The following is a 17,049-nucleotide window of genomic DNA, read 5'->3' as shown; positions in this document are numbered from 1 at the left end:
GAGGTGGCTGTCACCGCAGCTCAAAGGGCTGCTAATCTGGCTGCTAAAAGGTGTGAGCTGTGGGCAGCTGCAGGGCTGGCCCCAGGGAAAAATAAATCGGGGTGCTTAAGGGAAGAGACTGGAATGACAATTACTTTATCCTGTGAAATCTCCGATTAGGAGCTGAAAACCCAAAGACAGAGGCCAAGCAGTAGTGAGGAGGAGGGAAGGTGAAGATTGTTTTTGTTTTGTATTCCATAAGCTTCTCATACCAAACAAATTTACTGCAAAACAAGCAAATCAGTGGAAAAAGCTGAAAACACGGGGTTCATTCTTTAAAAATACATGGATACAAAACATTTACAAGACTCCTTAGTGCATATTTACACTGACTATTTTGTTTTCTTTCTAGAATTAAAGCTGCCATAAACCTTCAAAGACTTAAGGGCTGTTTCAACAGCTGAATTACAAAACAGCCCAGTCACAAATTACAAAATAAACTTGGATGGTTTAAATAAAGGGGGGAAAAATAAACCACGTGATTCACTTCAATGCAGATTTATCTAGGAAAGATCATTCTCTTGACACACTGTCTATGGTTGTGAAATTGCAAACTTTAGTATTTTAATTCATGCTTTGATATTTTGGGTCCTGAAGAGAAGCAGCTGACTGGGCCCCTGTTAGGCCACAGCCCTGCTGGGAGGGAAACTGCCCAAAGCCATTTGCCCCCCAAAAACTCTGCAAGATGGTGGTGGTGGAAACCAAACTCTAAAACCAACTTAGAAAAAGATCTTTTTGAAAAGAAATGTATTTTCTTCATAAATACAGTACAATTACATTTTACAATGTCTTTTTACTTCCTAGACATAAAACCACTAACTTGTACAAAAGAGTTCCTATACAAATACATGAAAAGAGAGCCTCCCCCCCTCCAGAGCCCCCTGTCCCCTGCCCCGAGCACACCCAGGGCAGCAGGGTGAACCCGGGAGAAGCTGTGCCAGCCCCGGCGAGGGGAAGCTCAGCTCCCCCGGGCTGTTCCTGCCCTGGGCACTCCGGGTTTGGGTTTGTCTGGTGTGAATTTGGGTTTGTGGGGTGTGCAGAGCCTGGCTCCGGCCGGAGCCGCCGCGGGTGTCACACGTCCCACACGCCGCTGGCCCCTGGAGCAGGGGGTGGCCTCGGAAATGGGGCTGGCCTAAAACTCTGAGAGTCCCCCCCAACTCAGGCAGCCCCAAAAACCAAAGCAAAGGCCATGCTCAGCTTTCAGCACAACCCACACGGGCAGAACGTCAGCCCAGCACGCGTGGTGACCTCGGTGTCCCCCTGCAGACTCCTCACACATCCCCTTGAGTCCCCAGACACCAAATCGCTGCTCTAACCCCCCCAGGAGCTGCCAGGTAGGAGCTGTTTAATTTAATAACAACGTTGGGCCAGGTGGAACAAAAGTCTCTGGATCTCAGGCAGTTCCCCGAGCAGTGAAACCACAAAGGAACTGCCCAAGGGAAGGACTTGGGAGTTTGGCCTTTCTGTAAGCAGTGAGAGGAAAGAGGAAAAATAACTAAACTTCATTTTCTTGTTTTGCTCTACAAAGAATATGTGGCTTTCTTTATAAAAGCTACAATTCTGCTTCTAATACCCGAGTTTAAGAAAAACTCTTAGTCTAAAATTTTGGTTGGCAAAGGTCGTTGCAATCATTGTTAAAACCACTTTCTACTAGAAATAAACTCTACAGAAGGCAAAGGAACTAGGTGTGCAGTTTGTCTCCTTAAAGCAGTTTCTGTTTTAAAAACAAAATAAAAATCTGTACAGAGACTGAAGACTATAGTACACATCTTCCTCAAAGCAAGCAGCTCGTTTACATTCACATCAGGATGGCTCTGAGGAAGCTCCAGGGGAAGAATACATTCCTGATGGCTCCCAGTTTGTCAGCACAGCAAAACAACCTCCAGCTTCCACAGCAAAGTTTGGGGGTTTTGCTTTTTTGGAAGAAATTGAAATTACAAAATAGGGTAAAGAGCCCGACCTAAGCAGTGTGAAACTGCACCATCTTCCAAAATTACTTCAATGGGTAAGGAACTGCCAAGGCTTTTGTAATCCTGACGGTTCAGACACAGCCTGGCTTCCATTTCTGGAGGAGACAGTTGCTGTATTTTATTCACAAAAAGCTATTACGTCCTTTTTGTTTTGTAAAAATAAAATGCAGTGGCCGTCCACTTGAAAACAGGGAGCTGCAGGGAGGATCAACCAATTATTTTCACCTGAACAGCCAATACTGATTGGGGAAAATCAGTTTTCAGAAAGAGGTTTTATCTGTAAAAGATCCAAATTTTCCCAGACATTTTAGAATTTATGTGAATCAAGTGAGTTGTAACTGTTTATTTAGAGCCCCACAGTCATAAAACTTCTTTCCAGATGCTGAAATGTATTTGTAAAGATGGAATATTGCTTTTCCTGACTCTAAAGGAAGAGAAAAGCATTCCAACAGTTCTCCCCCCACTCACACTGCCACTCAATGGCATTTGATTTCCCTTGCTCATTTTAAGCCAAACTCACAAAATATAATATAGATACTTATGCTGAAATGGCAAAAAGGTGGACACCTTGAGCTAATGAGAAAAGCTGCATTTCCAGCAACTGTGGAGGAGGAAGAGAAATCAAATCATCCAGGGTGGGCATTACTTCATAAAGTGGGATGGAATTAAACCAAGAGAAATAAAAGCAAGACATTCTCAGGGATGAGAATGAAGTGGTGGTGGACAGAGTGCCTGGAAAAGAGTGGGGAATGGTTCAGAGGGAAGGGAGGTCTGGAACTGTCTGGAAAGACATCATCCCACAGGACAGGCAAAGTCTGGCAGTGCAGCTCTGCAGTGCCTGCAGCTGGCTGATGGAAGGGGTTTGTGCCTGGCCACAGAATCTCCCAGCCCACCCCTGGCCACCTCTGCCTTCTGCAGGACTGGGAATATGGCCTGAAGACCCCTAACCAGCAGCAAAGCTGCCAGAAATAATGGGAAGTGTTTTCCTTGGATTTTAAGTGATTATTATCAGAAGGAAAGCTCAGGGCTGACCTTTAGGCACCACCTGTGCAGAGAGAGGCACCTCCTCTCCCCTCCCACTGTGGAGCTCCTGGTGGTCTGCCAAGGCCATTTCATTTGAACACCACAGCAGTAGTGTCAAACAGGAATTAAAGACATTCACTAACTCTGTGATAATTACTTGCTGGATTTCCTTATTTCTGGGGTGAAATGATCTGAAATGAAAATTTTGCTACTCTAATACTGCACAGAAAGCTGAAACTAGCCAGGTTCCCAGTGTGTGACCACTGGCTAATGAAATATTTTAATTTTCAAGTACAAAAAAAAGAGTAGGTTTTAACAGAAATTAATATTGAAGTGTTTTAATAAAATGCAAAGACAGTAACAAAAAAAAATACTCATGTACTTCTATTGGTCTTAATATCTCCTCATAGTTTCTGTAACCAAAGCACTGCTGCATCTGTGCTAGTTCCCAAAAATCTGGAAGTGAACCTCATGACTTAAATATGTAACTTTTTTCTGTATTGCCTCTGAGACTTTCTTTAAGCTGCTCTCTCCACTCAGATGAATTAAAGAAGTATTTTGAAAGGAGAGAATCTGCCATCTGAACCTTTGCACAGAGCTTCTCTTTAAAGCTCTACCTCTGAGGCTTTGCTCTGTGAAAAAGAACCCAGCCTCTCCAGAAAGGAGGGATATACAAGGTTGAAGAGCATTTGAAATATAGAAAAGTCTGCTACAGAGAAAGATCTCCACAGATGCAGTAGATTAAGTTGTTACATCTACAACAGAGCTTCCCACTTGAGCTATGGTAAATTTGAAGTAGTTTCACTAAAGCCAATGGAATTATGATGTCAGAAATCAGATCTAACAGATCAGGGCTGGGCCTGTAAATTCTCTTATTAATTTATGTAAAACATGAATGCAATATATTATTTACTATCCACTGTAAAAATTATTGAAAAAGTACTTAAGTAGAAAAGTGTGGCAAATCTTGCAAAAGGAACTACAAATATGAAATGTGACATTAATCACCGGAGTCATTTGTCTTAATAATGAAATAATTAAAAAAGGAATTTGGGAAGTAAAAAAAATGTCACCACACTGAAAATGGACAACTTTTCAGCCTGTGAACATGAAACACCTACTCTGAGTTCTTACACTGAGAGGAAAGAGGAAGTGAAAGGGAAATCTCCCTTGATCACAGCTCAGATTTATCAAAGCTTCCCAGAACACCTGGATTCCAGCACCATTAAGTGATGCTCACAATGATGTCCCTGGTTCTGATCATTTTAAGGCCATTAAGCTCACCTGACTACATTCAAGCTATACATGTAACCAGCACCTGTGAGAGCAGGTACTTCTGCTTAAGAGACTTTAAAAACACTGAAATATCAGATGTAGTGCACCTAAGGTCTAGTTTTTTTCTCCAGATGTTACCAGATCCAGTATTTTAAAAATAAAGGGGGAAACTTTCAAAGAACAAGTGTTACGGGTTTTTTTATAATTTAGAACAAATTATAAATTAACCTGTCCAAACTTCTGAGACATAATATACAAGAGCAAACAGCTGAGTGTTCTTTTATTACTCACGTACTACATTTTTTTTTTCCCAGTAAAAATGTCTTTTAAAAATTTCTTGCTACTGTTATCCCAGCTCAGATCCTGGTACAGCCTTTCAGATGAGGTATTCTACCATCTCTCCATCTGGGAGGTCCTGCCCCACAGTCTGAGCAGGGGCTTTTCTTTCAAGAGTGCTGGAGTGGAAGAGTGGCCCATCTATGTGATGAGGAAAAACAAGAGACAATTAAAGGTGTAACTTCAATGAGGTTAGAAACGTGACATCAACACTTTAAGTCATCTCGTATCATTGGCCAAAGACAGCTAATAACTTATTTAGTTTTTAAAAATTCAATTCCCACGTATGCAGCCAGACAAATAAAGCTATTTTATCAAATTCCCTTTGGGTACCTCCCACTGATACACAAATCCACACAAAACTGGAGTGACTGCATGTAAACCAATGCAGTCAGGGTGGATTTTCACCACCAGACCTGTTCTCCCTCGATACCCATTAAACAGCACAGCACGGGCAGGAGGCAGAGCCCAGCCAAATGAAGAACAACAGCATTGTAATGGGTCTGTAAGGAGAAGAGGCAAGGTTGTGTAATCTGCATTGATTTGGCAGAGTGGGCTGGAAAATGAGCAGCTCTTGCCAGCTGGGAGCTCTGTGGGAAGCAAATTCAGCTCCTGGGACAGTCACTGTCAACTGGATCTTCAAGGCTGAAGTTGCTCCTGTGACTGGGATGGTACCAAGACAGCTTTATTGTGATAGCTCCCTCTCCTCCTTCTCCCTCCCCCTCTCTGAGTCCACCTGGCTTTGGATTGCCCACTCAATGCAGTAGCCAGTTTGAACGGGCCATTTTCATGTGTTTAAACCCCACATCCTACTCACAACTTACTTCAGAGCAGACGCTGACTCAGAGACTGCCCAGGGATTTGCATCTCCCTGTTCTCAATTGTCACATCTTGCTGCACCTCCCTGCCCCGTGTGCCCACGCTTACGCTGCCACTCTTCAGGCTTTTCTTGTATTCCCTCAGTGTGTTTGAGACCACTCAATCACACTTGTCCCTGAAATCAACTCGTCCTCACAAAAACTAACCCCACTTTGCCTGGAGGGAGAAAGGGATGTCAGGGCTGCCCCAGAGATGGTGAGTGGGTGGCAGGTCCCCCCTGGCACTGGGGCTGAGCTCTGTTACCTGTTTTCTCTGCACTGTAGGTCAGGTTGGTGCTGGGGAGTCGTGCTGGGGTGGGAGCTGCAGGGGAAGGAGCAGCTTTGCCCTGCTCACTGCCCCTGTCTGTCTGGGTGCTGCAGTCTCTGCTGCCTGTCTTGGAGTGGGCTGACAACAACGGCGTGGAGGGCAGGACAGGAGAGGGGGTGGAGGGGATGGATTCGGAGCGATATTCTGTTCCCAGCAGAACACCTGGGTGGGAAGAGGGAAGGAAATGTCACAGTCACAGAAAACTAACTGGTATCAGCTCTGCACCACTCTGCACTGATTGCTCCAGGACCTGGAAAGTGCTCCCTCCCTCAAAGGCACTGGTTTGCCTTTGCACAGCACCTTCCTCCCCTGGGTGCTGAAGTACCTGAGGAACAGCAGTGTCCCCATGTTGCTGCTTGCAGGTGGGCACTAATCTGCACACCGAAATCACCTGCAACAAGTCCTCATTTACATTTTGGGGGTTTTTACTCTCAGTTCTGGGCCTAACTTCTCCCAGGGAAAAGAAAAATCACCTGGGATTTGCTTTGTTGCAACTCCATTTCTCAGAACAATGCTGTTGAGCCATTCCAGACAGGAGTCGTGTTGGTGAGGCACAACACTACAGGATAGAAATCCTGATTAAAATCTTTGCTCCAATTCAAGGAGACTTAACACCATCATCCAGCTGTAACACCCAGCTGAAAGCAAGTGCTTGGGAACCCTGAAAACGGTATCCCAAACGTTCCTAAAGTCAGGTGGCAAATTGGGAATAAAGGCTTACGTTTTAATGGCAGAGCCCGAGTATCAGAAGTCACTACTTCCCAGAAGTGATTAAAATAAGCAGCTATTTCAAATGTGTCCCATCTTACAGCCAGCTTCACTGCAGGCCAGGCCAGCTGCTCTGGGGTCCAACACACCCTCCTCTGCTGCTCCTGCCTCCCCTCCAAGCACTGGCTCTGAATCAGAATTGCCACTGCTATTTGGAAATTACCCAGGCTGCCCTTCCAGCTCTTGTCCTCCCTCTTCTCCTCCAGGATGGGGGTGCTGCTCAGTGTTGAGGAGTGGGACAGCAAGCCCGAGCCAGCGTTGGAGATGGACATGAGGGACTTGGCAGGTCTCATGGAGGAGAGCTGCTCTGTCTTGCCAGGCTCCTTGCGGGAGCGCTGCTGCAGCACTTTGATCATGGCATCCTTCTCGATGATCTGAGCGTGCAGGGTCTTAATCCTTTGGGGCAAAGAAAAAGGACAGCTTCAGTGTCTCCCATCTCCCTGGACTGAGGCCTCAGTGTCCTCGTGGCTGTGACTAGGGCTCCCTAGGCACTTGGACAGGTGGAGGGAGGATGCCACGAGATTGTCCTGGGCACTGGCTGCTGTCTGGGCCACGGAGCAGATCATGTGAGAGAGTGTGATACACCCACCCCGCTCTGGCTGCTGGAAACTGCTCTAAACAGCCATGGAAGGAGCTCTGAGACAAACCTGAGAGTAATGGGCAGGACATGAGACCAACATTTTGGGGAGTCTGCACTGGGGGCCTAACCCCAGGGAAAACAGCTCTGTGAGCCTGTTAAAGGGTGGCTGGAGCCTGGGGTCTGATGAAGATACCCTGAAGAGAGGCTAGATGCAAAAAATCTAAGACAAGACTCTTTTGCATTAGCCCTCAGTATCAAGACAGGTTTTGGATTGCTGTGTTTATACTTCCTTGGCCAAATGAGTGTCTGGCATTTGACATCGCTGCTGCTGGTGAAGACACAAGAATTTCTGGTTCTGAGGCGTCTACCCAGGCAGTTCATCTCAAATCCCTGTCCCAAAGAAGCCAGACAGGACCAAAGTGCACTTTACCTTCCCTCCATGTCGAGACATCTCCTGTTGGCCAGCAGGATCTCCTCCTCCTCCTTCTGGATGCGAGCTTCCAGTGAGGTGTCGTAGCTGGGGTTGGGCGAGTGGCTGATCACCGTGGTGTCCCTGCAACAAGCAGGACAGCACATGAAGGACCTGCTAAGTTTGCTGCTTTCCCCCCCGCAGCACAAAAGTACTGCTCAAATGGAACAAACGTGGATATCCACTTCTTTCTTTTTTTTTTTTTTGAGTTTAAGCTGGCTCAGTGTCTTCCAAAAATCCAACTCCTAATTTACTTTGTTCCTAGTGAAAAAGGATTACAAAAACATGTAGATCATTACAACAACAACCTCCTGTCCATTTTGGGACAGTGCCTCACCGAAACTGAATCACTGCACCACTCTAAAGTGATCAAGGAGGCAAATCCAAGGACACGAGGAGGGGAAAGGAACACCAGGCACTTTTCTTCAACTTCAGATTAAAAGCTTTTTCCCTTCCCCTTCCAACTGTATCATACAGGGGACGTGAATATCAAAGGGAACAAGGCATGGAAGTTTCTTAAGCAATCCTAAGCAGCTTTGTCCAAAAAATCTGGAACAAGGTGAAAAGAGTTTCAGACTGATTCCCTTTAAGGCCTAATATTAACACTGTGATAGTTGGTCAGTCCACTAACCAAATAATGAGTATTTCATTCTGCTTGTGAATGTGGCAGGGCATGAGAAGATCATTCACCAAAGAAACCCAACCTGACCCAGTTCCTGCCTGGGCTCTAAAGCATCCTTCCTGCAACCTCAGCTTCCCAAGGGATGCCAGCTTCTACTGTTAAAGAAAAGGGAAAGAAATCTGGACAGTGTTGATGAGGTTGCCAATGGAATTAGTGGAATCTAGATGGAAATGGAAAAGCAGAGGCTCTTTCCTGACTGGACAACATTCTTGTTCATTTAGTGAAACCTGAGCAGGCCTAACACATCCCCTCCCAGCCCATGATAAACAATAGACCAGGCCCCAACTTATCAGCCCACGCTGAAAATATAACATGGCCTCTAAGCACAAGCAGCAGCTGGAGCCTTTAGGGAATCTCTGGGGAGGTGGAAAACAGTGCACAAGAAGCATCAATACCCTAAAATAACAGCTTCCTTCTGGAGCAAGATAAGATAAGTCTTTAAACACTAACACAGCAGATCTGCAGCTTCACCCCTGTAATTCCAGTGTGATCTTACAAGCTGGGAAGCCAGTTGTGATAACATCCCTATCTGGATTTGGCTCGTGAAACAATCTACAATAAAATCTGCTGTCCAGAACCATAAACTAGTGAGCAATGAAATTACATGCAAGCAAGGCCTAACGCTAAGGAGTTGCACTGCAGTAACAGCTCTTGTTTACCAACCAGCTGAGGCACTCGGGCCTATTCACAGCCATAATAAGGGTTTCTGTACAGTTGTCTTGGAATGCGAGCTTGTTACCAAATTTCAGACACCCTTCCCACCCCCACAAGCAGTGCTTTCCATACACAGCAGAATGTTTTGAGCAGAATTTCCTAGTAGATGCTTCTGGTTAGTAACCAGACAATACCACAAAGTAATTTGCAAAAACATTCTGGAGAACAAGGAAGCCATTCAGGGTGAATGATGTGAATCACCAAGCTCACCCCATCTCACATGACTTCAGCAAGGACTGATTCCTGTTTTAAAAATAAAAAACCCCCAAGCCTCTTCTCTTTTGAATCAACAGCATCTAGGAATGGCTCAGAACAATTCTAGTCTGGAAAATGGATCCTGCATGTGGAGGAATCTTCCCCTGGAAAAGCATTTCTAGTTGCTGGCAATTGCACAGCTCCCAGGAAGAGCAGCCAAGCTCCACTTGCTTGCAGAGTTCTGAGGAGCTGTTCAGACCACAGGGTGAGCAATCACAGGAGGATGGCATGACAACATTCCTAGGTGGGAAATATGACATTCAACTGGAAAAAGAAAATAATCCCAGTCCTGTGGAAAGTCCCATTTACCTCTGAGCAGCCACAGTCGCAGCTGCATCCAAAGCAAACTGTCTCATCACACTTTCCTCCAGGTATTTCTGTTCCCACTTGGTCATGTCAGCTTCCAGAGCAAGGATCCTCTCCTCCTTCTCACGCAGGAGCTCCATCAGCGCTGTGGCGTTGTACTCTGAGACATTGGCAGCCTGAGATGTGCCCTGACGCTGATTCCCAAGAGGAAAAGAACAAAGCAAACAAAAATAGGAGTCTCAGGATGCAGATGTAAGGCTCAGGGATGGCTGGTTTGCTTTTTGTCACTGGTTTGACACAAGAACCCCCCAGAGGGAAATGCAGTGGCTTTATGCTGTGTTGGGCAGGCTAACAAGAAAATACCTGAGATGCAAAATACTCCTCCCAAGGCCATTTTTCCCAAAAGTATATGGAAAGTATCTTTTTTTCCAAAGATATATTTGGACCTTTCCAAAGTCCCAAATATGCATCCCAGAGCTGGACTGTGCTACAGAGGTGTGATGTGCACAGCCCTTCCACAATGCCTTATGTAACACAGACTGACTCCCAAGTGTTCAGCAAGGCACTGACTAGTATCATCCCTTCCAAAAAATACATCCAAAATATTTTTAAAGCATTTGATTACTAAATTAATATGATCAGTGTATAGCTGGGGACTGAAATAATTCAGTTCTAAAGCAAGATTTGGAAGACAGGCAGTGTTCCCTTTCAAAGTAAGGACACATGGAGATTTGCTCAGATAACAGTCCAATGAATAAAACTTGCAGTTTTATATGGAAGTGTCATGTGGGATTAACAAGACATATGAATTAAAATTTTTAAAACTGGTTTAAAGGAATAGAAATAGGGCAAACTAACTATTTTATGCTGAGCTCAGAAGTTTTAACCATGACAGGAAAACAATTTTTTGTGTTGACTCAGGTTCAATGTAAAAAGTTGAGGGGTTTAGAGTACCTGATCTTCCAAAAGTGTAACAGAAAATTTTATCAAATTACTCTAACTCCTACTAAAACCTATGCAAAACCCCAAGATTTAAATATCTATTCCTATGCAGAGATGGAAGTTAGGGGATAAAAGTAAGCTAAATCACTAAAGCTAGTCACTAAACGTGATTTAGAACACAGGGCTGTGTCATATTTCCAGTAAAATTCAGACACCTGACAATTCATCTGTATTTAACATAGGCTGAAGTTAATGCAATTCTTAACACATCTGCACAATCTACTTCTCATTCATTCTTTTCACTGAAAAAAGACTCTCAATAATACTGCAATACAGTCTCTATGAAACCCCCATCTATTTCCATCAACTGCATTTATAGAATTGGCTTTGCTAGTTTAGCCTTGTGTGCTTTTTTGAATTCAAAGGGTTTTTGAGGGGCCTCTTTCCTGGCCAGCAGTTGATGAATTTTACATAAAATCACAAAATGTGAACAAGATTTAAAAAATAATTTCAAATAACATAATCGTGGTATTTAAAGGTACAGCAGCATGTAGCTATGAGGCTATTTCTGATCTTGCACAGGATGGATCCCCTATTGCTCCTTACCGAAATTCTCTGGTTAAAACAGAATTAAATCAAGTAAAAGCAATACAATAGCCAGAAAATCCATGAATCTAACTAGTGAAAAAGAAGTTTTTTAAGAACACGAGATAAAAAATGCACTGCCTTTCTCCTGTGTGTGGGGCAGGGTGCAATCCTAATCCTCCAGGAGCCCAGCAGGGCCAGGGGGTACCTGCTGCATGCGGAGAGATTCCAGCTCCCTCTCCAGCCGGGTGCGCAGCCGGTGCTCCAGCTGCTCCCTCTTCTCACACGCTGCCTGCAGCTGAACCAAGGCCTGCTGCATCTTCTCCACCTTCTCAACATAGACCTGCTTCTTCTTCAGCTGAAACAAAGCAAGAAAAGGCACCATAAACAATGGGAACGAGCGAGTGAACTTCGGGCTTTGCCACCAGCCAGGAAGAAGAGGGCCAGGTGACTTCCAGCACCTGAAGGGAGCCCGCAGGAAAGATGGAGAGAGACAGGACAAGGGGGGATGGCTTCACACAGCCAGAGGGCAAGCTTAGAGGGGATGTTGGGAGGAATTCTCCCCTGTGAGGGTGGGCAGGCCCTGGCACAGGGTGCCCAGAGAAGCTGTGGCTGCCCCTGGATCCCTGGAAGTGTCCAAGGCCAAGCTGGACAAGGCTTCAAGCAATAGTGGGTAGTGGAAGGTGTCCCTATGGCAGAGGATTGGAATTGGATGATCTTGAAGGTCCTTTCCAGCCCAAACCATACCACGATTCATGACAGATACCATGCTGTCAGTGGGCCCTGGCCTCCTGCTCTGGCCTGGCCACTCAGGATGTTACAGCTCTGTCCCAGCTCTGCTTTCCTGCTGGGTGTATTTGTCCTTTTTGTCCTCAGTGACCCCACGGTAACGATGGGGAAACAGAAGAAATTATCTGTGGCAAACGTCTGAGAGCAGCAACGGACTAGAAAGGGCACCAGGGACTGAAACAGTGTTTGAGTGACTTGACACACGTTTCCAAGGTAACTGCAGCAGTGTTTAGAGCTGGTCCCCAAGCTGGGAACACTCTCAGTGCAATATTGAGAATTGCTGGCAGCATTTTTACAAGATTAAGCAGAAACTGAATCAAAATTTGTAGCATCCTATTGCTTTCCAATCACAATAAAATTAGAGAATCAAAACACACACCAGCCGTGGCCTGGGCTCTCCCCATGCCAGGTTTATCCCAGCAGTCTGGCCACTCTTCTTGGCCTGAGAGGTCCTGCTCTGTTCCTGCCACTGCCCTTCCATCCTCCTCCACTGTTCATCCTGCAAAGCAAGCTGCCACCCTGCCTCACAAGAAGCATGAAAAAGTACCACACTGAGCCCTCCAGTAACTGTCTTAGCAAGGTTAATCCACAGTTCACGCAGAATAAAAATGAACTAAAATATTACTTAAAAAAAAAAAAACCATATCCAGAGCCCAGTTCTATTCAAATATTGCACACCTGTGGGCACTATTTGCTGTTTAGGAAAAGACTAACAATTGCAATTTACTGGCCCTGTGCAGCAAATCTGGGGCACTGCTTTTGTAGCTCTGATTGTCATACACCCTGAAATACAAAAATAGCAGGAAGAAGGCAACTTTTCCCAACAGTCAGAGCCAAAGTTCTAGACAAGCACCACAATGCAAAACACAGACTCCCTTATGTGAGTTCAAAGAGCTGCTCTACAGCTTGATGGAAGAAAAGTCCACTGAGGGATATTAAAGACAAAAGACACCACTTTTGGCTCAGGAAGTCCTTCTTGGAAGCGGAAAGTATTCTGGGAAAGTATCAGTGCTGGCTGGCCACATGCTGAGAGCGCTCCCTAGGAATCTGCTCTCAGTTTCAGCACACACAGGATACTTTGATCTGAACAACATGAGCTGTTCTTACACCGCACCTTTGCTCCAAAAAGGTCTTATCATGTGTTTCTTAAGAAATTTTCCCTTTTCTCACTCCTGTTCCTTCAGGCAATGCAAAGAGCAGAGATAGAAAAATCTCCCAACAATATTAATCTCAGACATAGTATCCTTTTCTTCTGTCCATAAAGTCAGCAGGCATCTAATCTCACAGCGTGAATGTTGCTGCCTTAGAGGATTTTCCCCAAACAAGAATTTTATAATAAAAGTTACAACAAACAGTGAGCAATCCAGCCAAAGGACTTCCCACCAGTGCATGTACAGTAGAAAGGTATTTTTATTCTTTGATTGCTCAAGATTTCAAGCTTATTTGGAATGGGAGGGATGAGAACATTTAAATGTAACTTAATAGTCCACTGCTGCTCTGCAGAAAGTCAATAAACGTGTTATACTTAATAAATCTTTTTATTCCAGATCATAGTACTTGATAACACCAATTTAAGGTTTGTCAGACTCCACTGAAGTGTGGATTAATGCACCAGTTTTAAATTTAGATTAACAGCAGCTCAAAGCAGCCAAAAGTGATAAATATAGGGCCATCAGTGGAAACCAGAAATGGAGAGCACTCAGTATTCTTGGGTTTTGACCTGGACAAGAGTGAGGAACAACTTGATAAACTCACTAGCAGTGAAATGCCATGCATCGAGCTGAAAAATAATCTCTTCAAAACCAGCTCTCCTCCCTCTCTCTTCTTTATAAAGAAGTTAAGGATGAGGTGATGGACATTTGGTCTCATTACCTACTACAAAGCATTTCAATTCCTGAGCAGTTTTTTAACACACAGGCAAAATCCTGCAAAAGCAGCCACCGACAACATTTTACAGTTTCGCAATTAACAAACCTGAGTATGCATATGTGTGGATTAACACTCTGGCCTGCATTCAAAGAATACCAAGAGCCCAGCCAAAAAGCAGAATTAGGACACAGAAATTCCACTGAAACATCCACTTTGAACGTTCTCCCATCAGCCAAACCTGCAGGTGAAAAGTTGCAACACAAGCTGTTGCCCAAGCTCCCAGCACTGCCTGCACACGCCTGACTCGGGCACCAGCCCCAGCGTACAGGCACAGCTTGTTCAGTGGCTTTGCAGAAAGACAACATTTTTTTTCCTCCTTTCACAAGATGCACTTAATCTTCCAGCATCAGGAAGAATTAAGAATGTTGGAAGATTTAGGGCTGGTGTGTGTATTCTTTTCAACGGCTTAGAACTGGAATTAATTCACAAATTCTTCAAATAATTTTCAGGTTTTTGGAACCCAGGTGTTCAGTAAGCTTTAAAGGCACGGGATGTGCTCCAGAACAACTCAACTTTCCTAAAGTCTCTTGTCAGAATTATCCTTTCTCTAGAAGATGATCTCATTTCATGCACTTGCTGCCCTCAGTTAAGTCATTGCATATTCTGGCACTCTCATTCATTTCCAGTTTTGCCACTCTGCTACTGCAAATATTTGAGAAAAATTTACGTTTCTGTGAAGCAGGATTCTCCAGAAGTGCTAGAAGGGAAATCTAAATTTAAACATTTTTGGTTTTCATCTCTCTGATTGGATCTAACTCTCATTGTAAAGAGGATCAGGAGTGATCCTTCCAAGCACAGAGGGATTTCATTACCAGAAATCAAGAGTATGATCTTGTTTTCCTAAGACAGGAATTGGAAACAATTTCCTGAGTATTGCCAAGGTGCTGAAGACATAACTAAGATGGGAAGAAGGAAAAAAGGCAGCGAGCTGAGGCTTGTTCTTGGTCATTTGCCACGGATTCCCACCCTCCCTCTCCCAGCAAAGAACCAAAACTGGCTGCTCAGTGCCAAGAGCCACAGCAACATCTACCAGGGCAGGGATGGCATCAAAGGACACAGGAATTCTCTCCTCTGCATCAGGCCTTGCAGAGAACACGTGCTCTAGATAAGAGTTCATTCCTGAAGCTTTACAAGGATGCAGTCACGCCCTTTGGGATGTAATTTTAAATAAATTTGACAAGATAGTAATTTTCCTTTTGATGGTACAGCATTTAACTAAGAAGCAAGCTCATGTTCACTTAATGTATCATAACTGCTTTGCCTCCAAGGGTGCTCTGAAAATGCAGAGCATTTTGCTAATGAGAATATCTTTATTTTAACACCTATTTACGATGTAAGAGCTCAAATAATCTCAGTGCATGTCTGGAAGCACAGCAGGATGACTGTATCCACTCCCAGCATTTCCTACAGCACAATTTTAATAATGTCCTTATCATCTCCAGGTCAATCCCTGACTGCTTTGGAAAATGTCCTAACCAAGCATCAGAGGTCAGGCTATAATTCTAACTAAACCAATGTAAACAGGAGCAGCCACTCTCCAGCTGCCATTTACTACAGAGTTTGTGTAAATTCTGCAACAGGACTCAGGACAAGAAAAATAAAGATGACCATGACTGGCCTGGGCTCTGCAGAAATCCAGGGCACAAAGAGCAAAGCAATGCAGGGAATAGCCCTGAAAGATTCCCTGGCTACCTGATCAAGTATTTCCAGCTTCATTTAACTTCCCCTCTCCCTTGGCATGTACTTGCATGGTCTAAAATCAATGGCCAAAGACAAACTTTCCTCTCAGAAACAGGGGATATTTGATTATTACTACAACTGCCCAGCAGAAAGGGAATTAACAACATTCTAAAAGCCAAACAAATCCCGTTCCTCATTTATTTAGGCTTTGACAAACCACGCAATGCCTTTCAGGGATCCCAGGTCCTTGCAGAAGGAAGGCTCTGAGGAGGGCACAGAGGTTCATGAAAAGGGAGCAGGGGCACACAGGAATAAGGAATTTTCAGTCAAGGCACAAAGGAGGCTGTAACATCCTCCAACTGGAGCTGCCTGTGCAGGACAAACACAGCCCTGGACACAGCAGGTGAGGGGGAAGGATCTTCTTTGAGGAAGGAGATTCATTGCTTCCAGATGTGTTACTCAGCAAAGATTTTTTTTTTTTTCTGGGGAAGAAGAGAAGACTTCCTGCACTGATTCAGAACTCTCCCAGGCATTTTGTCAAACCCAGCCATTACCCTCTTCATCTTGGACAGCTCCTATTTCAGCAAATTGGTAACACTCATCAGCATCTGCTTGTCTCCCACCCACTATTTCTGATGTCTTCAAAGTCCTTTGTTTAATATATTCAGCGTGTTTTCATAACATTCTGGGTTTATCCTAAAGCTAAATCCATTCAGATGCAGCTGAAAATGTGTTTCCCCACAAGAATTTGCCTGCTATGGCAGAAATGTAGTTAAAAAAAAAAAAAAAAAAAGCCAGCCAGCACGTTTACATCACCTCACCCTCTTGCAGTTGGATTTTATTCCTCTAGGATGCCTTTGAACCCTCAGTTTGTTTGAATTCAGGCCCAACAAGGCGCCAGTGGCCTCAGCAAGAATTCCTGCTGAAACAATTTGGTACCACTATCCCCGTGCTAGGGAACAGTGTTTGTGGCATGGCAATGTCACAACGTCCTCGCCCCGTTTGTTTGTGTTAAAATAAAGTTCTAACTCTCAAAGCCAGGGCTGGAAAATCACTAACGGGCAGAACATGCGAGACAGTGACATGGCAATAAAAAGGCAGCTCTGTCACAAGAACACAGCTCATTAGAGTGAACCAGTTACAGGGAAAACAGGGAGCTTTCTCTCCTCGGCACCCAATCCATCCAGGAGTGACAGGCCATCCAAAAATTGTCCCTTTTAGAAGCAACTCTTTCCTGAAAGGAGTATTAGGTAGCTCTCAGAGTCTATGTGAAACAAAGCCCTGGAGACCAGGAATATCTTTTTATAGACTCGGGGAAGTGACTGGAAAAAACTAGAGCAGGCAGCAAGCAGACAGCTCTCCTTTGGTCTCCTCCCTACAAGTCAGGGCTCTGTTCTGAAAGTATCTCAGGCACAGCATAAAAAGTACAATAGATGTCATTGGGAAATGTATTTTTGCATTTCCCCCCAGACAGAATCCTCAGTGTTATCAGAAATAGAGCTTTTTTTTCTCTCCACAACAG

The 17,049-nt window shown here is 44.5% G+C and overlaps 1 protein-coding gene across 3 annotated transcripts in view; it reads right to left on the bottom strand.

Annotated features, from left to right (window-relative positions):
• Positions 1 to 216: 216 nt before the first annotated feature.
• The window catches only part of AMOT (angiomotin), a 61,102-nt gene continuing 44,269 nt past the window's right edge, over positions 217 to 17,049 (bottom strand). For all 3 annotated transcript variants that reach the window (XM_038164775.1, XM_038164774.1, XM_038164776.1), the window contains exons 8-13: positions 11,338 to 11,487; positions 9,606 to 9,796; positions 7,607 to 7,729; positions 6,760 to 6,992; positions 5,766 to 5,990; positions 217 to 4,784 (exon numbers count right to left, since the gene is read on the bottom strand). In XM_038164775.1, the coding sequence (XP_038020703.1) occupies positions 4,684 to 4,784; positions 5,766 to 5,990; positions 6,760 to 6,992; positions 7,607 to 7,729; positions 9,606 to 9,796; positions 11,338 to 11,487 (1,023 nt within the window). In that variant the 3' untranslated portion in view covers positions 217 to 4,683. The remainder of the gene's footprint in view (positions 4,785 to 5,765; positions 5,991 to 6,759; positions 6,993 to 7,606; positions 7,730 to 9,605; positions 9,797 to 11,337; positions 11,488 to 17,049) is intronic.

This window comes from Motacilla alba, chromosome 4A (assembly GCF_015832195.1).
Source record: "Motacilla alba alba isolate MOTALB_02 chromosome 4A, Motacilla_alba_V1.0_pri, whole genome shotgun sequence".
NCBI lineage: Eukaryota > Metazoa > Chordata > Aves > Passeriformes > Motacillidae > Motacilla > Motacilla alba.
This window is presented reverse-complemented; position numbering and strand designations above follow the sequence as displayed.